Source organism: Nerophis ophidion, linkage group LG06 (genome assembly GCF_033978795.1).
Source record: "Nerophis ophidion isolate RoL-2023_Sa linkage group LG06, RoL_Noph_v1.0, whole genome shotgun sequence".
NCBI classification, from domain to species: Eukaryota; Metazoa; Chordata; class Actinopteri; order Syngnathiformes; family Syngnathidae; genus Nerophis; species Nerophis ophidion.
In genome coordinates this window covers 77,987,533-78,007,055 of record NC_084616.1, presented here as the reverse complement: position 1 = coordinate 78,007,055, position 19,523 = coordinate 77,987,533, and the positions used below count along the sequence as shown (strand labels likewise).

Here is a 19,523-nt window from a genome sequence, read left to right as displayed (position 1 = left end):
TTACATTTGAGGCCGGCTATAGATGTGTATGTGAACACAATGTATTCAATCCGATCATCATTCGGATTAGAATGTTACTGAAAAAAAATATCTGATTATGAAATGCCTTTTCAGGTAATCAGCTTGGGGGTTCTTGTTTTAGGAAAAAGTTGAGAAACCCAGCTACAAATCGTTCTTTAACTGAAATACGATGGGACACAAATTACCTTATGAATTCTGCCTAGCAACAAGTGACATGACCAGGATAAAATCTGATATATTTGAGCAGTTCAGTTTGAATGTATTTTCGAACCAAAACGGGGTGGGTACATCTTGAAAAAAAAGTAGTTTTACTCTATTGTAGTTTAACTTAGTAGTGGTTAACTGTTACATGTCCCTTAAAACATTGGATAGTTATAAAACGTTTTTAAGTTGGACTCCAGACTTCCATTGGCGATATGAAAGTTTGTTTTGTAGGTGGACGTGGTTTATGTGTCGCCATTTGCCCTCCATCATCTCTCACATAAAAGCCAAGGGAAAAAAAAACCCTTCTAAATCCATCCCAGGGTTAGCTCCAAGATGATTGTTTCCAGGCCACAGGAATGCGGTCTGCACGGCAAACCAGGGAGTTGAATCCACCTTTTTAGCGTACATGGCAGGGAGGAATAAATGTCCCGACTTGTGTCCTAGTCTGAAGTGGGCTCTCTATATTTACCAATGGCTGCTCAGTCCTGCCCCCGGCTGGGTTTTCTCCCGAGTGCCTGTGGCTGCTGGCCGCAGTGTTGGTCAATCCCAACGTTGTTGTTGCTCAGTGCAAATTACAGGGCTGCCGTGACACAAATGTGATATAAAACATCGAAATTTCAAGTTCATGTTGTTTTTTTCTAATAATAAAAAAAAGCAAGGGTGGCTTATATTTAAGTGCTGGTTTACTGGAAGAAGAGCCCAAAACATGAGAATGTTAGCAAATAGCTGGGAATTTTTTGTAAAACCTTTCATGGGCTTTGCACAATTTGGAATTCGGATTTCAGATAGAAAAATCTAAAAATTTGCTTCTGAAATCACACAAAAATGTGGAATTCAAACCACTGACATTAAATCAATCAATGTTTACTTATATAGCCCTAAATCACTAGTGTCTCAAAGGGCTGCACAAACCACCACGACATCCTCGGTAGGCCCACACACAGGCGAGCAGTACATGGCCACCGGATCGGACCGGACCCCCTCCACAAGGGAGAGTGGGACATAGGAGTTAAAGAAAAGAAACGGCAGATCAACTCGTCTAAAAAGGGAGTCTATTTAAAGGCTAGAGTATACAAATGAGTTTTAAGGTGAGACTTAAATGCTTCTACTGAGGTGGCATCTCGAACTGTTACCGGGAGGGCATTCCAGAGTACTGGAGCCCGAAATGAAAATGCTCTATAGCCCGCAGACTTTTTCTGGGCTCTGGGAATCACTAATAAGCCGGAGTCCTTTGAAGGCAGATTTCTTGCCGGGACATATGGTACAATACAATCGGCAAGATAGGATGGAGCTAGACCGTGTAGTATTTTATACCTAAGTAGTAAAACCTTAAAGTCACATCTTAAGTGCACAGGAAGCCAGTGCAGGTGAAGAATTCAAAACAGAAAGATCATAACTAACAAAGTACATTTTTACATTTGCGCATAGGGGAGAAGTGTCAATGTTATATAAAAAAAGTCACAAATTTAAATGTTGTATTTATTTTTTTTATTTTTTTATTTGAATTTAGCACAGTAGCCTGCTAGCAATTAAGAACAATTTAATTGGATTTTGTTGAAAATAAAAATATTTGGTAAAAATTTGACATTTTAAGATATAAAAGAAGCACAGTTACTTTTGTTTTTTGAAACTTTTTGAAATGCAGCAAATCAGCATTTCCACAGGCTTTTTATAGAAAATCTGTTTTGGTGGGCTTGTTTTAGCCGTGAAATACTGCATGATTTCCTAGTAAATTCCTGCAAGATCACATTGCAACACAAAGCACGGCCCCGGGCCAACCAGACATGAATCAAATTTCACGTCAAACAGTCGCATGCAAAGTCCCATCTGGACACTCCAACCCGTGTTTTAGCGTGTCGATGTCATGTTTTAAATTCCGCTCGGATGATGCGTGTAATGTTTAAGCATCTTTTGACGGGTGTCTTAGAATGTGGAACAAAAAAAGTGGCAAGCACTTCTTGCTCTGACTGGTCTCCCTTGAGTGTTGCAGCATTTAGCGTGCTGAAAGGAACCATATGGGCGCTAATAAGAAGTGCTTACATAATGACCGCCTCTCTATGTTCTTTCTGCTCGTGCTTTGATGCCCTCTTCCTTTCTGACCGGCACATTTGGATGCTATTAAGTGACAAAATGTGTTGAATAACGGATAATGAAAGTGTCTTACCTCCTAACACGTTATATATTTAACGCAGACGCGTGATTCAAGTGTAGAATGCCTAAACACAAAAAAATGAATTCAAATGTTTATAAGGTTATATGATTGAGCACGTGAAGTCTGCCTAGCAACAAGTGACAGTTGAAAAGGGATTCAGACCAAAAATGTTGTTTGTGTTATTAAATGTGTCTCTAATAGTGCATATTTGATATTAATATATATGTGCAGTTTTTGAATCAAAAATGTAAAATATATATGTGTGTAGAGTTAAAATTTATATATATATATACATATATATATATATATATATATATATATATATATATATCCCGCCCGATTGTAGCTGAGATAGGCGCCAGCGCCCCCCGCGACCCCGAAAGGTAATAAGCGGTAGAAAATGGATGGATGGAGATATATATATATATATATATATATATATATATATATATATGGATATATATATATATATATATATATATATATATATATGTCTATATACTGTATATAGTTACAATTTTCAACTCAAAAACTGCACGTATACATATTATACACACATATGTATATGTATACATGTATACATATATACACACACATACACGTACATATATATGTGTATATATACATATTGTATATATGTGTACATGTATACACACATATATACATATTGTATATATGTGTACATGTATACATATATACACATACATATATATATAAACACACACACATATATATGAATATATAAACACACACATTTGTATGTATGTATATATACATATACGCATTCATATATATACACACACACACATATATACATACATGTGTGTGTATGTATATATACACACACATTTTTATATATATGTATGTAGGTATGTATGTGTGTGTATATATATATATATATATATATATATATATATATATATATATGTGTGTGTGTGTGTGTGTGTGTGTGTGTATATATATATGTGTGTGTGTGTGTGTGTATATATTAGAGATGCTTGGATAGGCAATAATATCATCCGGATCCTCATCACCAAAGTCGTCATCCACCTGCCGTCCACCCGAACCATCATTTTATCAGGACCGTACCCGCCCGCCAACTGCCCGCTGAAATACATCAGAGGTTGTCCGCCTTTACCACTCACAGAACTATTTAAACCTGTTTCACAGAGTAATGATGACAATTGGAGCCGCTAACGTTCCCGCGACTATCCAATAGTGTTCATCCTGATGACAAGAATATGGGCGTGCTGTGAAGCCATTGCCTTAGACACCTTCAACAACATGTACAAACCCATTGTTGGTCCGGCAACATGTGGTGTGCAGCTTCCGCAATTACACGTTCAAGATTGAAAGGCATACTGGGTGATACGGAGTACACTGACGGTTGTGATATAAACAACTTTAACACTTACTAATATGCGCCACGCTGTGAAGCCACACCCAACAAGATTGACAAACACATTTCGGGAGAACATCCTCACAGTAACACAACATAAATGCAACACAACAAATACCCATAATCCTTAGTATCCGTGAGACTTCCTGAATATATTTTATACCCCCGCGCCCCCAACCCCGCCCACCTTACCGACGCACGGGGGTTGCTGCTAGCGGGGTGTATAAAATAGTCAGGAAGTGTCATGAATACAAGGGATTATGGGTATTTGTTGTATTGCGTTTATGTGGTGTTACTGTGAGGATGTTCTCCCAAAATGTGTTTGTCTTTCTTAATTGGTGTGGCTTCACAGCGTGGCGCATATTAGTAAGAGTGTTAAAATGGTTTTTATCACAACCATTAGTGTACTCTGTGTCACCCAGTATGCCTTGCAATCGTGTGCGTGTTGCTGCAGAAGTCACACACAACATGTTGCTGGACTGACAAGCAGATGGTACATGTTGTAGTATGCGACAAAGCTAGTGGTTGTATAGCACGCCCTAATACTTATTATCTGGGTGACTGCCGGCAGTCATTAAGGAGAATAACAGTGTCTCTTATTGTCTTCTTCGCTTTGTGACACGGGTCTTAAATGGCACTTTGAATGGCAAAGGATACCGATCACAGAACCATGTATATCAAATATTTCCGGAAGGTTCAACTGCCACCCGCCCGAATATAATTAAAATCGATTTTTTCGTCATGTCAACTGCCCGACCCGCGGATGAGACCGCAAACCGCGCATCTCTAGTATATATATATATATATATATATATATATATATATATATATATATATATATACATATATATATATATGTATGTAGGTATATATATGTGTGTGTATATATACATACAAATATACAAATACACACACATATATACACACATACTCACACATATATATATATATATATACACACACATATATATATATACACACACACACACACACACACACACACACATATATATATATATAAATATATATATACTGTACACACACACACACACACATTACGTCAGGAAAAACAAAGGCTATTTCATCCTACAAGCCTGTTTCGCAAGTTTCACTGCTCTTCAGGGGGGCAAGAAAAGACTAAACAAAAAAGACTGAAATAACTTGCCAAAACTAAACACAACTGCCATCTAACATCTTGGACTTGCAACTCTAATTGAGTCAGACATGAGATGATAAAAAGCAATATAACAACTGGTTATTGTAATTATCAGCTTATTTTTAAATGATGCAATAAAAAATGAGATTGTATTATCAAAAACAAAATTTGTCACCACACACAAAAGTACCACAAATTGAGTACTGGTATCAATTCCCAGGTACTGGGTACCGTATCAGTTGCAATGTGAACGATGCCCATCTCTAATAGTAAGTGGGAGTTTTATGTTCTTACTTGAAAGGTTTAGTGCTACATAACCTCGGAGGCTCTTCCTAAGTCTGCCATTAGTGGTAGCAAACACAGAAAGTGCTCTCTGTGTTAACGGATGTAGTGTTTGTTTCTGTGCACTCTGCAAAATCAATATGTCCAGGAAAGAAGTTAGCAATGTTTAAAATGAGCAAAAGTACTATAAATATTACATGTTGTCATCAATGAGCCTGTTACTACCTGACCGTATTATTCGGATCATAGGGCGCACAGGATTATAAAAGGCACTGCCGATGAATGGTCTATTTTGGATCTTTTTCCATATATAAGGCAGACTGGATTATAGGACGCATTGAAGGAGTCATATTTTCTTTCTTCTAAATGTAAAAGACTTCCTTATGGTCTACATAACATGTAATGGTGGTTCTTTGCTCAAAATGTTGCATAGATGATGTTTTACAGATCATCTTCAAGTCGCTTTCTGACAGTCACTACAGGATGTGCTGTTTTGTGGGCGGTCTTATTTACGTGCCTCCACTTTGACAGCGTCTTCTCCCCGTCATCTTTGTTGTAGCCGTGTAGCGTGCAAGGACGGGAGTGGAAGAAGTGTCAAAAGATAGCGCTAACTGTTTTAATGACATTCAGACTTTACTTGAATCAATAACGGAGCAGTAGCTCCTCATCTGGAAACCGTCTGACCGTAACTCTCTAATAACTAAAGTTCCTTGGGTGAATAATTTGAACTCACTACACCGGTATGTTTTAACGCTTTCATGGCGAGTTTACTGACGAATATAAGTATGAACTTTACACTACTTTATATTAGAAATGGCAACAGCGGAGGATGAATAACAAGATAGATAGATAAGAAGATACGGAAAAAGAAGAAGCTTATCGTCTACGGCAAAGGTCAGCAACCTTTTTGAAAGCAAGAGCTACTTCTTGGGTACTGATTAATGCCAAGGGCTACCAGTTTGATACACACTTAAATAAATTGCCAGTAATAGCCAATTTGCTCAATTTACCTTTAACTCTATGTTATTATTAATAATTAATGATATTTATCTTTGTGGAAACACTGATCATCCTAATGATTTCTCACAATAAATATATAATTTTGATGACATGTTTTAAATATGTTAAAATCCAATCCGCACTTTGTTAAAATATATAACAAATTGGACCAAGCTATATTTCTAACAAAGACAAATCATTATTTCTTCTAGATTTTCCAGAACCAAAATTTTAAAAGAAATTCAAAAGACTTTGAAATAAGATTTAAATTTGATTCTACAGATTTTCTAGATTTGCCGGAATATTTTTTTTGAATTTTAATCATAATACGTTTGAAGAAATATTTCACAAATATTCTTTGTCGAAAAAACAGAAGCTAAAATGAAGAATTAGATTAAAATGTATTTATTATTATTTACAATAATAAATGAAAAATTACTTGTAAATTTACTTGAACATTGATTTAAATTGTCTGGAAAGAAGAGGTAGGAATTTAAAAGGTAAAAAGGTATATGTGTTTAAAAATCCTAAAATCATTTTTAAGGTTGTATTTTTTCTCGAAAATTGTCTTTCTGAAAGTTATAAGAAGCAAAGTAAAAAAATAAAAGAATTTATTTAAACAAGTAAACAATTTAAACAATTTTCTTGGATTTTCAAATTCTATTTGAGTTTTGTCTCTCTTAGAATTAAAAATGTCGAGCAAGGCAAGAACAGCTTGCTAGTAAATAAATAATTTAAAAAATAGAGGCAGCTCACTGGTAAGTGCTGCTATTTGAGCTATTTTTAGAACAGGCCAGCGGGCGATTCATCTTGTCCTTACGGGCTACCTGGTGCCTGCGGGCACCGCGTTGGTGACCCCTGGACTGCGGTGTTGTCCCCACAGACTACAAAGGCGGAGGCACGCAATTTTCCAGTATTATGCAGATCCCAAATACAGATCAGCAGGTACCAGAAGGTTAGAAAAGTTGCTTTTGCATAATATTGCGAAACAAAACACCAGATAATATGTCTTACCTTATACACACAGAGCATAATAATACTCCTATGTTGAAGCACAGTACAATCAATCAAGAGGTGCGGCTTCATAGTTTACTAAAGTCCTAATAAAACAGTGTGATAGATTTTTGAGCGCGGTGTGTAATGTTCTATATTTTCAATGAAACATAAAATGTTGGTGTTGTTTACTTGAGTCATATTGCCATCATAGTGCAGTCTACACGTATCTGTTATGTTTGACTGCCATCTACTGGTCACACTTATTACACCATGTACTAAATAATATTGCTTCGAGGTTTTCGTTAAGCAAAAACAGAATTATTCCGTACATTAGGCGCACTGTCGAGTTTTGAGGGGGGGAATAAAGGATATTAAGTGTGGCTTACCGGACATAAAACTGAAGGGTTTTGGCTGGTTTTTAGAGGGCTTTATAGTCAGACGAGTATCCCCCATTATCTGCATTGTTACCTGCCTCTTGCTAGAAGTTTTTACTATTCAAAAAGGCACAGAAAAGGGGAAGGCGTGTGTGTTGTCTAACATAGTGATTGTGGATGCATACTTCCCCTTTAAGTACAGTAGAATACTTCCAAAGACATGTTGACGCTGGAATGTAAAAAAAAAAAAAAAATGTATAAGCTATTACCAGACGTCATGTGAATTGCATTTGTTCTCACACACACACAAAAAAAACCTTCTCGAACACAAACATCAACGGAAGGAGACAACATCTCCTAGTGGGAGAGCACTGCTTCCCACAGACATTGACTTCAGCGGCAGAGATGGGGTCAATGGCCGCCAAGTGACGCGGTCCAGAGGGCGCAGCGTTCCCACACTGCTCGCCATGTGACGTGCGGCGTGACCAAGCGGGCGTGTTTAAGTACGCGGCGCAGATGGCGGGGGACAAGCGTTTAAGGGAACATGACTACGGTCTGAGAATTGAGATATTAGTGATAGTGTATTTGTCAGTGACTGCCATCAGACTGTCAATCATCCGTCACACAAACACTGCTGAAATCTTTTATGTGGGGAAAACATTGCATATGTTGTGTGGTTGCTGTATAAAAATAGCAAAGTTTTGGCATAAGAGCATAAAACAAACAAAATAATAGTTCAAACTAAAAATCGACAGATAAAGTGGGGCAAAAAAGTATTTAGTCAGCCAGCGATTGTGCAAGTTCTCCCACTTCAAATGATGACAGAGGTCTGTCATTTTCATCATAGGTACACTTCAACTGTGAGAGACAGGAATTCAAATTGTAGGAATTTTAAATAATTTAATTATGGTGGAAAATAAGTATTTAGTCAACCATTGAAAGCTCTCACTGGTGGAAGGAGGTTTAGGCTCCAAATCTCAGGATACATGGCCCCATTCATTCTTTCCTTAACACGGATCAATCGTCCTGTCCCCTTAGCAGACAAACAGCCCCAAAGCATGATGTTTCCACCCCCATGCTTCACAGTAGGTATGGTGTTCTTGGGATGCAACTCAGTATTCTTCTTCCTCCAAACACCACCAGTTGAGTTTATACCAAAAAGTTCTATTTTGGTTTCATCTGACCACATGACATTCTCCCAATCCTCTGCTGTATCATCCATGTATCCATTTTGGTATCAACTCAACTGGTCAAGTTTAGACACCCCCGTTTTAGCGGATGCTGAAGCACAGTGCAAAGACACTTTGGAAACACACCAATTCTGTCTTCAGTTTTTCTCAAAAATATTTGCTTTTGTGTTTGGAAGCACTGAAAACCAAATGGAGTTCAGTTACATTGCATTGGAAATGTAGACTAATTCATGTCTGCAACCAATTAGTCTTGAAAGTACGTCATCATATACTCTTACATGCTTTTGTAAACATTGCAGACAATTTGGAGACTTGGATGGACGTCAAATCTGTGTTTCTGTAAACTTTACTACCGTTTGTGTCTTCAGTTTCTATTTCTTTGAAACATTGAAGACCATGTAGAGCAGGGGTCAGCAACCTTTTTGAAAGCAAGAGCTACTTCTTGGGTACTGATTAATGCCAAGGGCTACCAGTTTGATACACACTTCAATAAATTGCCAGAAATAGCCAATTTGCTCAATAACTCTATGTTATTATTAATAATTAATGATATTTATCTTTCTGGAAACACTGATCATCCTAATGATTTCTCACAATAAATATATATTTTTGATGACATGTTTTAAATAGGTTAAAATCCAATCTGCACTTTGTTAGAATATATAACAAATTGGACCAAGCTATATTTCTAACAAAGACAAATCATTATTTCTTCTATAATTTCCAGAACAAAAATTTTTAAAGAAATTCAAAACAGATAAAATATAAGGGAAATAAAGGGTATTTCTGTCTGTCATTCTGCGGAAGTGTTTTTGTAGAGAATAAATGATGAAAATAACACTTAATTAAACGGTTTAAAAAAGGAGAAAACGTGAAAAAAATGAAAATAAAATTTTTAAACATAGTTTATCTTCAATTTCAACTCTTTAAATTTAGAAAATTCAAACGAAAAAAAGAAGAGAAAAACTAGCTAATTCGAAATTTTTTGAAAAAATTAAAAAAAGAATTGATCGAACATCATTTGTAATTTGTCCTAATTAAGATTATTTTTTAGAATTTTGATGACATGTTTTAAATAGTTTAAAATCCAATCTGCACTTTGTTAGAATATATAACAAATTGGACCAAGTTATATTTCTAACAAAGACAAATCATTATTTCTTCTAGAAATAATTTTTACAGAAATTCAAAAGACTTTGAAATAAGATTTAAATTTTATTCTACAGATTTTCTAGATTTGCCAATATAATTTTTTTGAACTTTAATTATAAGTTTGAAGAAATATTTCACAAATATTCTTCATCAAAAAAACAGAAGCTAAAATGAAGAATTAAATTAAAATGTATTTATTATTCTTTACAATAAAAAATAAATAAAAAATACTTGAACATTGATTTAAATTGTCAGGAAAGAAGAGAAAGGATTTTAAAAGGTATACGTGTTTAAAAATCCTAAAATCATTTTTAAGGTTGTATTTTTTCTCTAAAATTGTCTTTCTGAAAGTTATAAGAAGCAAAGTAAAAAAATAAATGAATTTATTCAAACAAGCGAAGACCAAGTCTTTAAAATATTTTCTTGGATTTTCAAATTCTATTTGAGTTTTGTCTCTCTTAGAATTTAAAATGTCGAGCAAAGCGACACCAGCTTGCTAGTAAAGAAATCAAGTTTAAAAAATAGAGGCAGCTCACTGGTAAGTGCTGCTATTTGAGCTATTTTTAGAACAGGCCAGTGGGCGACTCATCTGGTCCTTACGGGCGACCTGGTGTTGGTGACCCCTGCTGTAGAGTTTGATTAGTTATTTTTGTAAACATTGCAATTAAGAGTCTTCAATAAACCTGACATACATGCATTTGTAAACAATGCATACAATCTGAAATCTTCAGTCTTTCAAATGACAAGTTTGTGTAAAGACCAAGTGGCATTCCATTACCTAACATACATGTGTTTGGAAACTTCATAGACAATTTAGTGTTTGATGAATGTCACGTACATGACTTTGGAAACATTACCAGTACACGCCAGTAGCTTCCAAAGCACTCCGCCGAAGGACTGAGCGACAATACAAAACTGTGGTGCACTGGACCCCAGTGCTGATACTTCGACAGAGAGTCGCAGGGCGAATCGGACGTGTAACACGTTAATTTTGATTCTAGCCCGTTTGGGGCTAATTGTGCTACCCTAACTGTAAAGTCCACGGCAACAATTTTTGTTATTTGGGTCCATAATGGCTCTTTCAACGTTCTGGGTTGCCTACCCCTGCATAAGTGGAAAAGCGGCAAATGAGTGAAAGCGACAGAAACGTTTTCATACGTGCCTGGCTGGAGTCGCACCGATAACCTGGACCAATTCAAACCGTTATTTTTTTAATTATTATTGTTTAATTTGCATTGCCCTCATATTCCTTAATTCTCATTTTGTTCATTTATATTTTGATTTTATTTTGTGTTGAAAATAAAATTAAAGACATTTAAAAAGATTTTCTTTTAAAAAAGATTTTCTCGCGGCCCTGCTTCACCCAGACTCTGCATCCAGTGGCCCCCAGGTAAATTGAGTTTGAGACCCGTGCCTTAGAGCCTTGCAGAGTTCTACTACCGTATTTTTCAGAGTATAAGTCGCATTTTTGGGGGAAATCTATTTGATAAAAGCCAACACCAAGAATAGACATTTGAAAGGCAATTTAAAATAAATAAAGAATAGTGAAGAACAGGCTGAATAAGTGTAGGTTATATGAGGCATAAATAAGCAACTGCTATGTTAACCTAACATATTATGGTAAGAGTCATTCAAATAACTATAACATATAGAACATGATATACCTTTACCAAAGTATCTGTCACTTCTAAGCGATAAATCCGAAGAAATCTTATACGTCTAGTCTCTTACGTGAATGAGCTGAATTGTTATGATCCGCTGCACGGATCATTTTATGTTCTGGTTTTGATTCGTTTTTGTATTATAATCAGTGTTTGACTTCCTTAGTTCCTGGTTTGTTCTGTTTCCATAGTAACGTATTATTTTCACCTGCTGCGGTTTCCAGACGCACACCTGTTTTTGTTCATCACTACCTGTATTTAAGCCTGCCTTCTTTGTACATTCGTTCTTAATATGATAAATGGTTTGTACTTGTATAGTGCTTTTCTAAAGGTACTCACAGCGCTTTGACACTACTTCCACATTCACACACACATTCACACACTGATGGAGGGAGCTGCCATGCAAGGCGCCAACCAGCACCCATCAGGAGCAAGGGTGAAGTGTCTTGCTCAGGACACAACGGACGTGACGAGGTTGCTACTAGGTGGGGATTGAACCAGGAATACTCGGGTTGCGCACGGCCTCTTAGTTCTTGCCTCCTAGTTTGTGTTACATGCAACAAGTGACAACGCTGATTCCAAATCCGTACTTGCTACCTTCCGCACTAAGCCTTTGTTCCTCTAGCTCCCATGTTGGTAGTTTTGTTTTTCCTGTTGTGCCTTGTGCTAGTTTTTCTGTTATTTCTTTAGCTCCCATGCTAGTTGTTTGTTTTGACTAAGTCTGTGTTTATTGGTTAAATAAATCTATTATTTCTTACATTCACGCTGTGTTCGAGCCAGACTGCATCAAGAGAGAACGACCCGCATCATTACGATGCCTCGTAATCGTCACACTAAATATTATTTGACATTTTACGGTAATGTGTTAATAATTTCACACATAATTCACTCCTGAGTATAAGTCGCACCAAACTATGAAAACAACAGCGACTTATAGTCCGAAAAATACGGTGTTTGTGTAAACATTGCAAATGTTACAAATGTGCATCAGGGACGGCAGAGAGGAGGAGTTTCGGAATCCGGTGAGGGATTTTGTTGTCTGGTGCCACACCAACCTCTTGCAGCTCAATCCATCAAAGACCAAGGAGCTGGTCATTGACTTTGGGAGGTCGAGTCCACGGTCACAACCTATTGTGATCGAGGGAGTTGAGGTACAGACCGTGGACTCATTCAAGTACCTCGGGGTTTGGGTGGACAATAAGCTGGACTGGACTGTTAACACGGACCACCAGTACAAGAAAGGACAGAGCAGGCTGTACTTCCTCAGGAGACTGCACTCCTTCAACATTTGTAGAAAACTCCTGTGGATGTACTACCAGTCTGTGGTTGCCAGTGTTCTGTTCTACATGGTAGTGTGCTGGGGGGGCAGTACATCTAAGAAGGACAGCTCCAGACTTGAGAAACTGATCAGGCGGGCCGGTTCTACAATGGGAATGAAACTGGACACACTGGTGACGGTGGCAGAGAAGAGGACTGTTGACAAACTAGTGAGCATCCTGGATGATGCCAGTCACCCTCTGCATAGTGTTATCAGGAGCCAGAGGAGCCTGTTCAGTTCTAGACTGCTTCATCCCAAGTGCAGGACTAATAGACTCAAGAACTCCTTTGTCCCACACGCCATTAGACTGTACAACTCCTCTCTGGGGCGGGGGGCGGGGGGTACTAGGATGACAGGGGATGCAAAACAATAACAGTGCAATACGTTTTCATAACATGGTCACTACTGCCTACTTTGTCTTGTTATATTCTTATTTTACTGTTATATTGTTATTCCCATTGTTGCTTTTTAGTTTTTATTCTTATTGTAATATTTCTCTATTTTGTTTCCATTTAAACCCCCATTATTTACTTTTTACTTTTATTTAAATTGATCTCAACTCTGTTCACTGCTGCTGGAATTTTAATTTTCCTGAAGGAATCAATAAAGTACTATCTATCTATCTAATTTAGAGTCTTCAATGGACTTACACACACGTACTTTTTAACAATGCAGACTATGTTTTGTTGTTATAACCGTCCCATACATGTTGTTCTGAAGACTGCACTTGGTTTCTAAAATTACTTATTTTTGTAAACACTGCAGACAATTGGGAGTATCCATGAACGTCACACGCACTTTTCTGTAAACATTACAAGTTGTAAACAAGTCCCACATGAAGCCATGCAGGCACTGACCTTCATCAATCTCATCCTCCCGCTGTCGCTCCTCTCCAGGCTCCTGCTCTTCACAGAAGCGGTCCTGACCACGGGGACCACTTGCGCCACGTCCTCCCCACACCAATCCCAGCTCAGGACGCAACCCATGGAGGTGGACGGCTCCCGGGTCTCCCCTCTCTTGTCGCCACACCGTCTCCCCGATGGTGTTTCCCAGCTGCTTTTCAGATGGATGGCCCTTCCCTTTTCCTGGCTGGAGGCTACGCTCACAACACCAGCCCTCCCCTCCTCGACTCCTCTTTTCCTTTCCCAGTCCGCTTTAAAAACACCTCTTGCTCAACCTCCACGCTGTCCACATTTCACTGCCTTCCACACACTTGACTCGCTCCCTCCGACTGTCGCGTACACATCTGCTGGCTTCCACCGCCTCGTCCCGCTCAGCTCGGCTGGCTTACCTCACTCTTCTCTTATATGTACACACAATTAGCTCTCTGTTCTTGGCCTCCCCCACGCCCGCCCTCGTCATCTCATCTCCTCGGGCTTCCTGCCCCAAGACAGAGGCAGCCTTCCCATCCCAAAGCACATTGTTGCTATTGTGTGGAAAAGCACACGGCGCCTGATAGGATGCTCGCCGTGACTCAGCCTCTTGTACGGAGAACCGGGCCGGACCTTTTCTGGCCATAAACAAAACTCCGGATCTTCGCATTACTCAAGTTTAAATTGATAAGTTGTTAACCCAGTTAAAGTCCTACTGAAAGCCACTACTAGCGACCACACAGTCTGATAGTTTATATATCAATGATGAAATATTAACATTGCAACACATGCCAATACGGCCGCTTTAGTTTACTAAATTGCAATTTTAAATTTCGCGCCGAACAATCCTGCTGAAACATCGCGGTATGATGACGCGTGCGGATTGTAGTCGTCTATAATTACACAGTATTATGGACATCTGTGTTGCTGAATCTTTTGCAATTTGTTCAATGAACAATGGAGACATCAAAGAAGAAAGCTGTAGGTGGGAAACGGTGTACGGCGGCTGCCTTTAGCAACACAAACACATCCGGTGTTTCATTGTTCACATTCCCGAAAGATGACGGTGACGCTTTACTATGGAACAGAACGGTCAATTGAACATGCTTCCCTACCACATTTCAACCGGCAGGTTTCGGTGAGAAAACGGTGGTAATAAGTCGGCTTTTACCGTAGACATTAGCGGAGAGCTTGCATCATTCCTGCGGACTCTCTTGCCTCCTCCCACCAGCCACCCTTGACCGTCAGATGCTTCTCCTGTGGAGGAGGGGGGGGGGTAAAAATCTCAGCCCGGCCCCCCACCGGCTGCCTTTGCCTCGTCGAGAAACGTGGCTTCCCTCGGAGACACTGGCGGCCACACCCCTCTGACTTTCAGGTTGTACAGGTACGACCATATAATGTCACTAAAACACTAGTAACACAATAAGCAGATAAGGGATTTTCCAGAATTATCCAAGTAAATTTGTCCAATAACATCTGAATCGCTCTGCCGTTTAGTTTTTTTTTCTTCTAGTGCTTCACTCTCACTTTCCTCATCCACGAATCTTTCATCCTCGCTCAAATTAATGGGGAAATCATCGCTTTCTCGGTCCGAATCGCTCTCGCTGCGGGTGGCCATGATTGTAAACAATGTTCAGATGTGAGGAGCTCCACAACCCGTGACATCACGCCCACATCGTCTGCTACTTCCGGTACAGGCAAGGCTTTTTTATTAGCGACCAAAAGTTGCAAACTTTATCGTAGATGTTCTCTACTAAATACTTTCAGCAAAAATATCGGGAAATGATGAAGTATGACACACAGAATGGAGCTGCTATCCCCGTTTAAATAAGAACATCTCATTTCAGTAGGCCTTTAAACCCTGCAAGGCTTCAAATGTATGCAGCTATTTCAAATGTGTGGCCCCAGACAAGCGCGTAGTGCGTAAACAACCTCAGATCTATGTTTGTCTGGAAACTATTCCACAACTGGCTGTTTATTTTGAAAGTCCCGCTCAGTGTTTGCGTGCATGAGCTCACAAGGCTTGCACAAGCAGAGAGAGACAGAAAGCGGACCCCCTTAAAAGGCAAGTTCTCCTTCACCTCCGTCCAGCCTCCACTTTCTGTTATTATTGCCTCAACAAGGTCCCCCAGGAGCCCCCCCTACTCCAAAAAAAAGAAAACCTCCCTCAGACCCCTCTCTGCTCTCAGACATGAGCTCAGACTGCAAATTACGTTTGCAGCAAACCCCCAACACTGTTTCATTTGGTGTTGAATTAACTCCAGTCTTTCTGGGTTTTGCACCAACAAACTGGAAAAAAAAAAGTTTTAAATGCTGCCTAAAAGTGGGTCTTGTTGCATACTCTGCAGAACATGGTGTGCGTGGAACAAGATGAACGGCTTCTTTCTGGAAGATTGGGGCAAAAGGTGGAAGGACGGAGCAAAGGAAAAGGTCAGAAAGGAGTTGAGTGGAATCCAAATATGGAAGAAGTTAGAGACGGGGTGGGGGTGATGAAGGAATGGGAAGCAGAAAGAAACAAAAAGACCAAAATAGCTGTGATGTTTTTTGGAGGCCACACAGACAAAAAAAAAAAAAAGGAACAGAAAGTTTCTTCACACATGCTGTCTTTAAGTATAATTCTAAAAATGCATGAACAGTCTCAGCTCATGAATTGATTTAACGTGGACCCCGACTTAAAGGAGAACATTATCACAATTTCAAAAGGGTTAAAAACAATAAAAATCAGTTCCCAGTGGCTTGTTGTATTTTTTGAAACTTTTTACAAAATTTTACCGGTCTCGGAATATCCCTGAATAAAGCTTTAAAGTGCCTTATTTTCGGCTCTCTGCGAAGACACTGGCCATTTCCCTGTGACGTCACACAGTGCTGCCAATGTAAACAAACAATGGGAATACCACAGCAAGATATAGCGACATTAGCTCGGATTTCAGCGACTTAAGCGATTCAACAGATTACGCATGTATTGAAACAGATGGTTGGAGTATGAAAATATTGAAGAAGAAACTGAAGCTATTGAGCGAATAGCTATTGACGCTATTCATAGCCATAGCATGGCCGAATAGCTGCGTTAGCATCGCCGGCAAAATGTGCGGACCAAACGATCAGGACTTTCGCATCTTGTGACACTGGAGCAACTTAAATCCGTCGATTGGTAAGTGTTTGTTTATCATTAAATGTGGGTGGAAGGAAACGTAATGTAGTTGCAAATGCATCTGCAGGTTATCCATACATCTCTGTGCCATGTCTGCTTTAGCACCGCCGGTAAATAGCATGTTAGCATAGATTAGTGTAGCATGTTAGCATCGATTAGCTGGCAGTCAACATCAACAAAACTCACCTTTGTGATTTCTGTGACTTCATCGTTGCAAATGCATCTGCAGGTTATCCATACATCTCTGTGCCATGTCTGCTTTAGCACCGCCGGTAAATTGCATGTTAGCATCGATTAGCTGGCAGTCATGCCGCGACCAAATATGTCTGATTAGCACATAAGTCAACATCAACAAAACTCACCTTTGTGATTTTGTTGACTTCCATCCATCCATTTTCTACCGCTTATTCCCTTTAGGGATCGCGGGGGGCGCTGGCGCCTATCTCAGCTACAATCGGGCGGAAGGCGGGGTACACCCTGGACAAGTCGCCCCCTCATCGCAGGGCCAACACAGATAGACAGACAACATTCACACACTAGGGCCAATTTAGTGTTGCCAATCAACCTATCCCCAGGTGCATGTCTTTGGAAGTGGGAGGAAGCCGGAGTACCCGGAGGGAACCCACGCATTCACGGGGAGAACATGCAAACTCCACACAGAAAGATCCCGAGCCTGGATTTGAACCCAGGACTGCAGGACCTTCGTATTGTGAGGCAGATGCACTAACCCCTCTGCCACCGTGAAGCCCGATTTCGTTGACTTTATCGTTGCAAATGCATCTGCAGGTTATCCATACATCTCTGTGCCATGTCTGTCATCGCCAGAAAAATGTGGAGACACTCTGGCACATTCAATGGGGGTCTGGCGGCAGACACTTTGGCATCTTGGGGCCAGTGGTGCAACTTGAATCCCTCCCTGTTAGTGTTGTTACACCCTCCGACAACACACCCACGAGGCATGATGTCTCCAAGGTTCCAAAAAATAGTCAAAAAAACGGAAAATAACAGAGCTGAGACCCGGTGTTTGTAATGTGTTGAAAATGAAAATGGTGGGTGTGTTACCTCGGCGACGTCACATCCTGACGTCATCGCCTCCAGCGCAATAAAAAGAAAGCCGTTTAATTCGCCAAAATTCACCCATTTAGAGTTCGGAAATCGGTTAAAAAAATGTATGGTCTTTTTTCTGCACCATCAAGCTATATATTGACGCTTACATAGGTCTGCTGATAATGTTCCCCTTTAAGAAAAAACTGCCCGGTAAATATTCTTGCAAGAGTTGCAAAAAGTGGTGCTCATGTTTAACAGTAATTTCATCGGCTAAATGTTTTTGTTGAAGTTCAAAGGTTAGGAACGCTGCTGAAAACAAAAGAAGGAAACAGACTGTTGAGGTTGTCATGTCATCATGGAAAAAGACCACAGGAAGTTGATACTAAAAGTCAGGTCAAGCCCACTTATGTCCAAAATCATGAAAAGTAGATCATAAATCCACAACAATGCTTCCCCCCCTGGGATGAATAAGCACAAATCCTTGTCATAACAGCAGAATGTTTGCAAAAGTCTGTATATATAATATAATTTATAACAAGACTGAGTAGCAGTAATATGCTGGGCGTATTTTGATCTCTCGCCTGGTAAAAACTGGCATATTTCAAATTCCACATTAGGAACACTGCAGTATTTTAACAGGCTGAAGTGATGTCACAGAGTTCACTTTCTTCCAAGCTTCTGTAAACACACGCCGTTAAAGTCATTATGTAACCTCCTTTATACTGCCTGACAAATGTAGTTTTAATGCAGGGGTAGGGAACCTATGGCTCGTGAGCCAGATGTGGCTCTTTTGATGACTGCATCTGGCTCTTGGATAAATCTGAGCTGACATTGCTTGACATGATAAGTCATGAATGATTCCGCTGGTAATCAGTGTTAAAAATAACATTCAAAATGTACAAAATTCTCATGCATTTTTATCCCTCCATCCGTTTTCTACTGCGGTGTTTTTCAACCTTTTTTGAGCCAAGGCACATTTTTTTGTGTTGAAAAAATCCGGAAGCACACCACCAGCAGAAATGTATTAAAAACCAAACTCAGTTGACAGTAAAAAGTCGTCGTCACAATTGTTGGATATGACTTTAAAGCATAAGCAAGCATGAATGACTATAGCTCTTGTCTCAAAGTAGGTGTACTGTCACCACCTGTCACATCACACCCTGACTTATTTTGAGTTGTGTGCGGTTTTCCTCTGTGTAGTGTTTTACTTCTTGTCTTGTGCTCCTATTTTGGTTGCTTTTTCTCTTTTTTTGGTATTTTCCTGTAGCAGTTTCATGTCTTCCTTTGAGCGCTACTTCCTGAATCTACTTTGTTTTAGCAATCAAGAATATTTCAGTCGTTTTTATCCTTCTTTGTGGGGACATTGTCGGATATACATTGTCTTTGCTCCACAGTAAGTCTTTGCTGTCGTCCAGCATTTTGTTTTTTTGTTTACTTTGTAGCCAGTTCATTTTTAGTTTTGCCCTGCATAGCCTTCCCTAAGCTTTAATGCCTTTTCTTAGGGGCACTCAACTTTTGTTTATGTTTTAAGCATTAGACACCTTTTTTT

General features: G+C 39.3%; 1 protein-coding gene across 4 annotated transcripts in view; it reads right to left on the bottom strand.

Moving 5' to 3' along the window:
* The window catches only part of tns2a (tensin 2a), a 164,882-nt gene extending 150,552 nt beyond the window's left edge, over positions 1-14,330 (bottom strand). For 3 of the 4 annotated variants that reach the window (XM_061904901.1, XM_061904903.1, XM_061904904.1), the window contains exon 1: positions 13,762-14,330. In XM_061904901.1, the coding sequence (XP_061760885.1) occupies positions 13,762-13,890 (129 nt within the window). In that variant the 5' untranslated portion in view covers positions 13,891-14,330. The remainder of the gene's footprint in view (positions 1-13,761) is intronic. The other variant, XM_061904902.1, reaches the window with a different exon arrangement.
* Between the last annotated feature and the right edge of the window lie 5,193 nt (positions 14,331-19,523).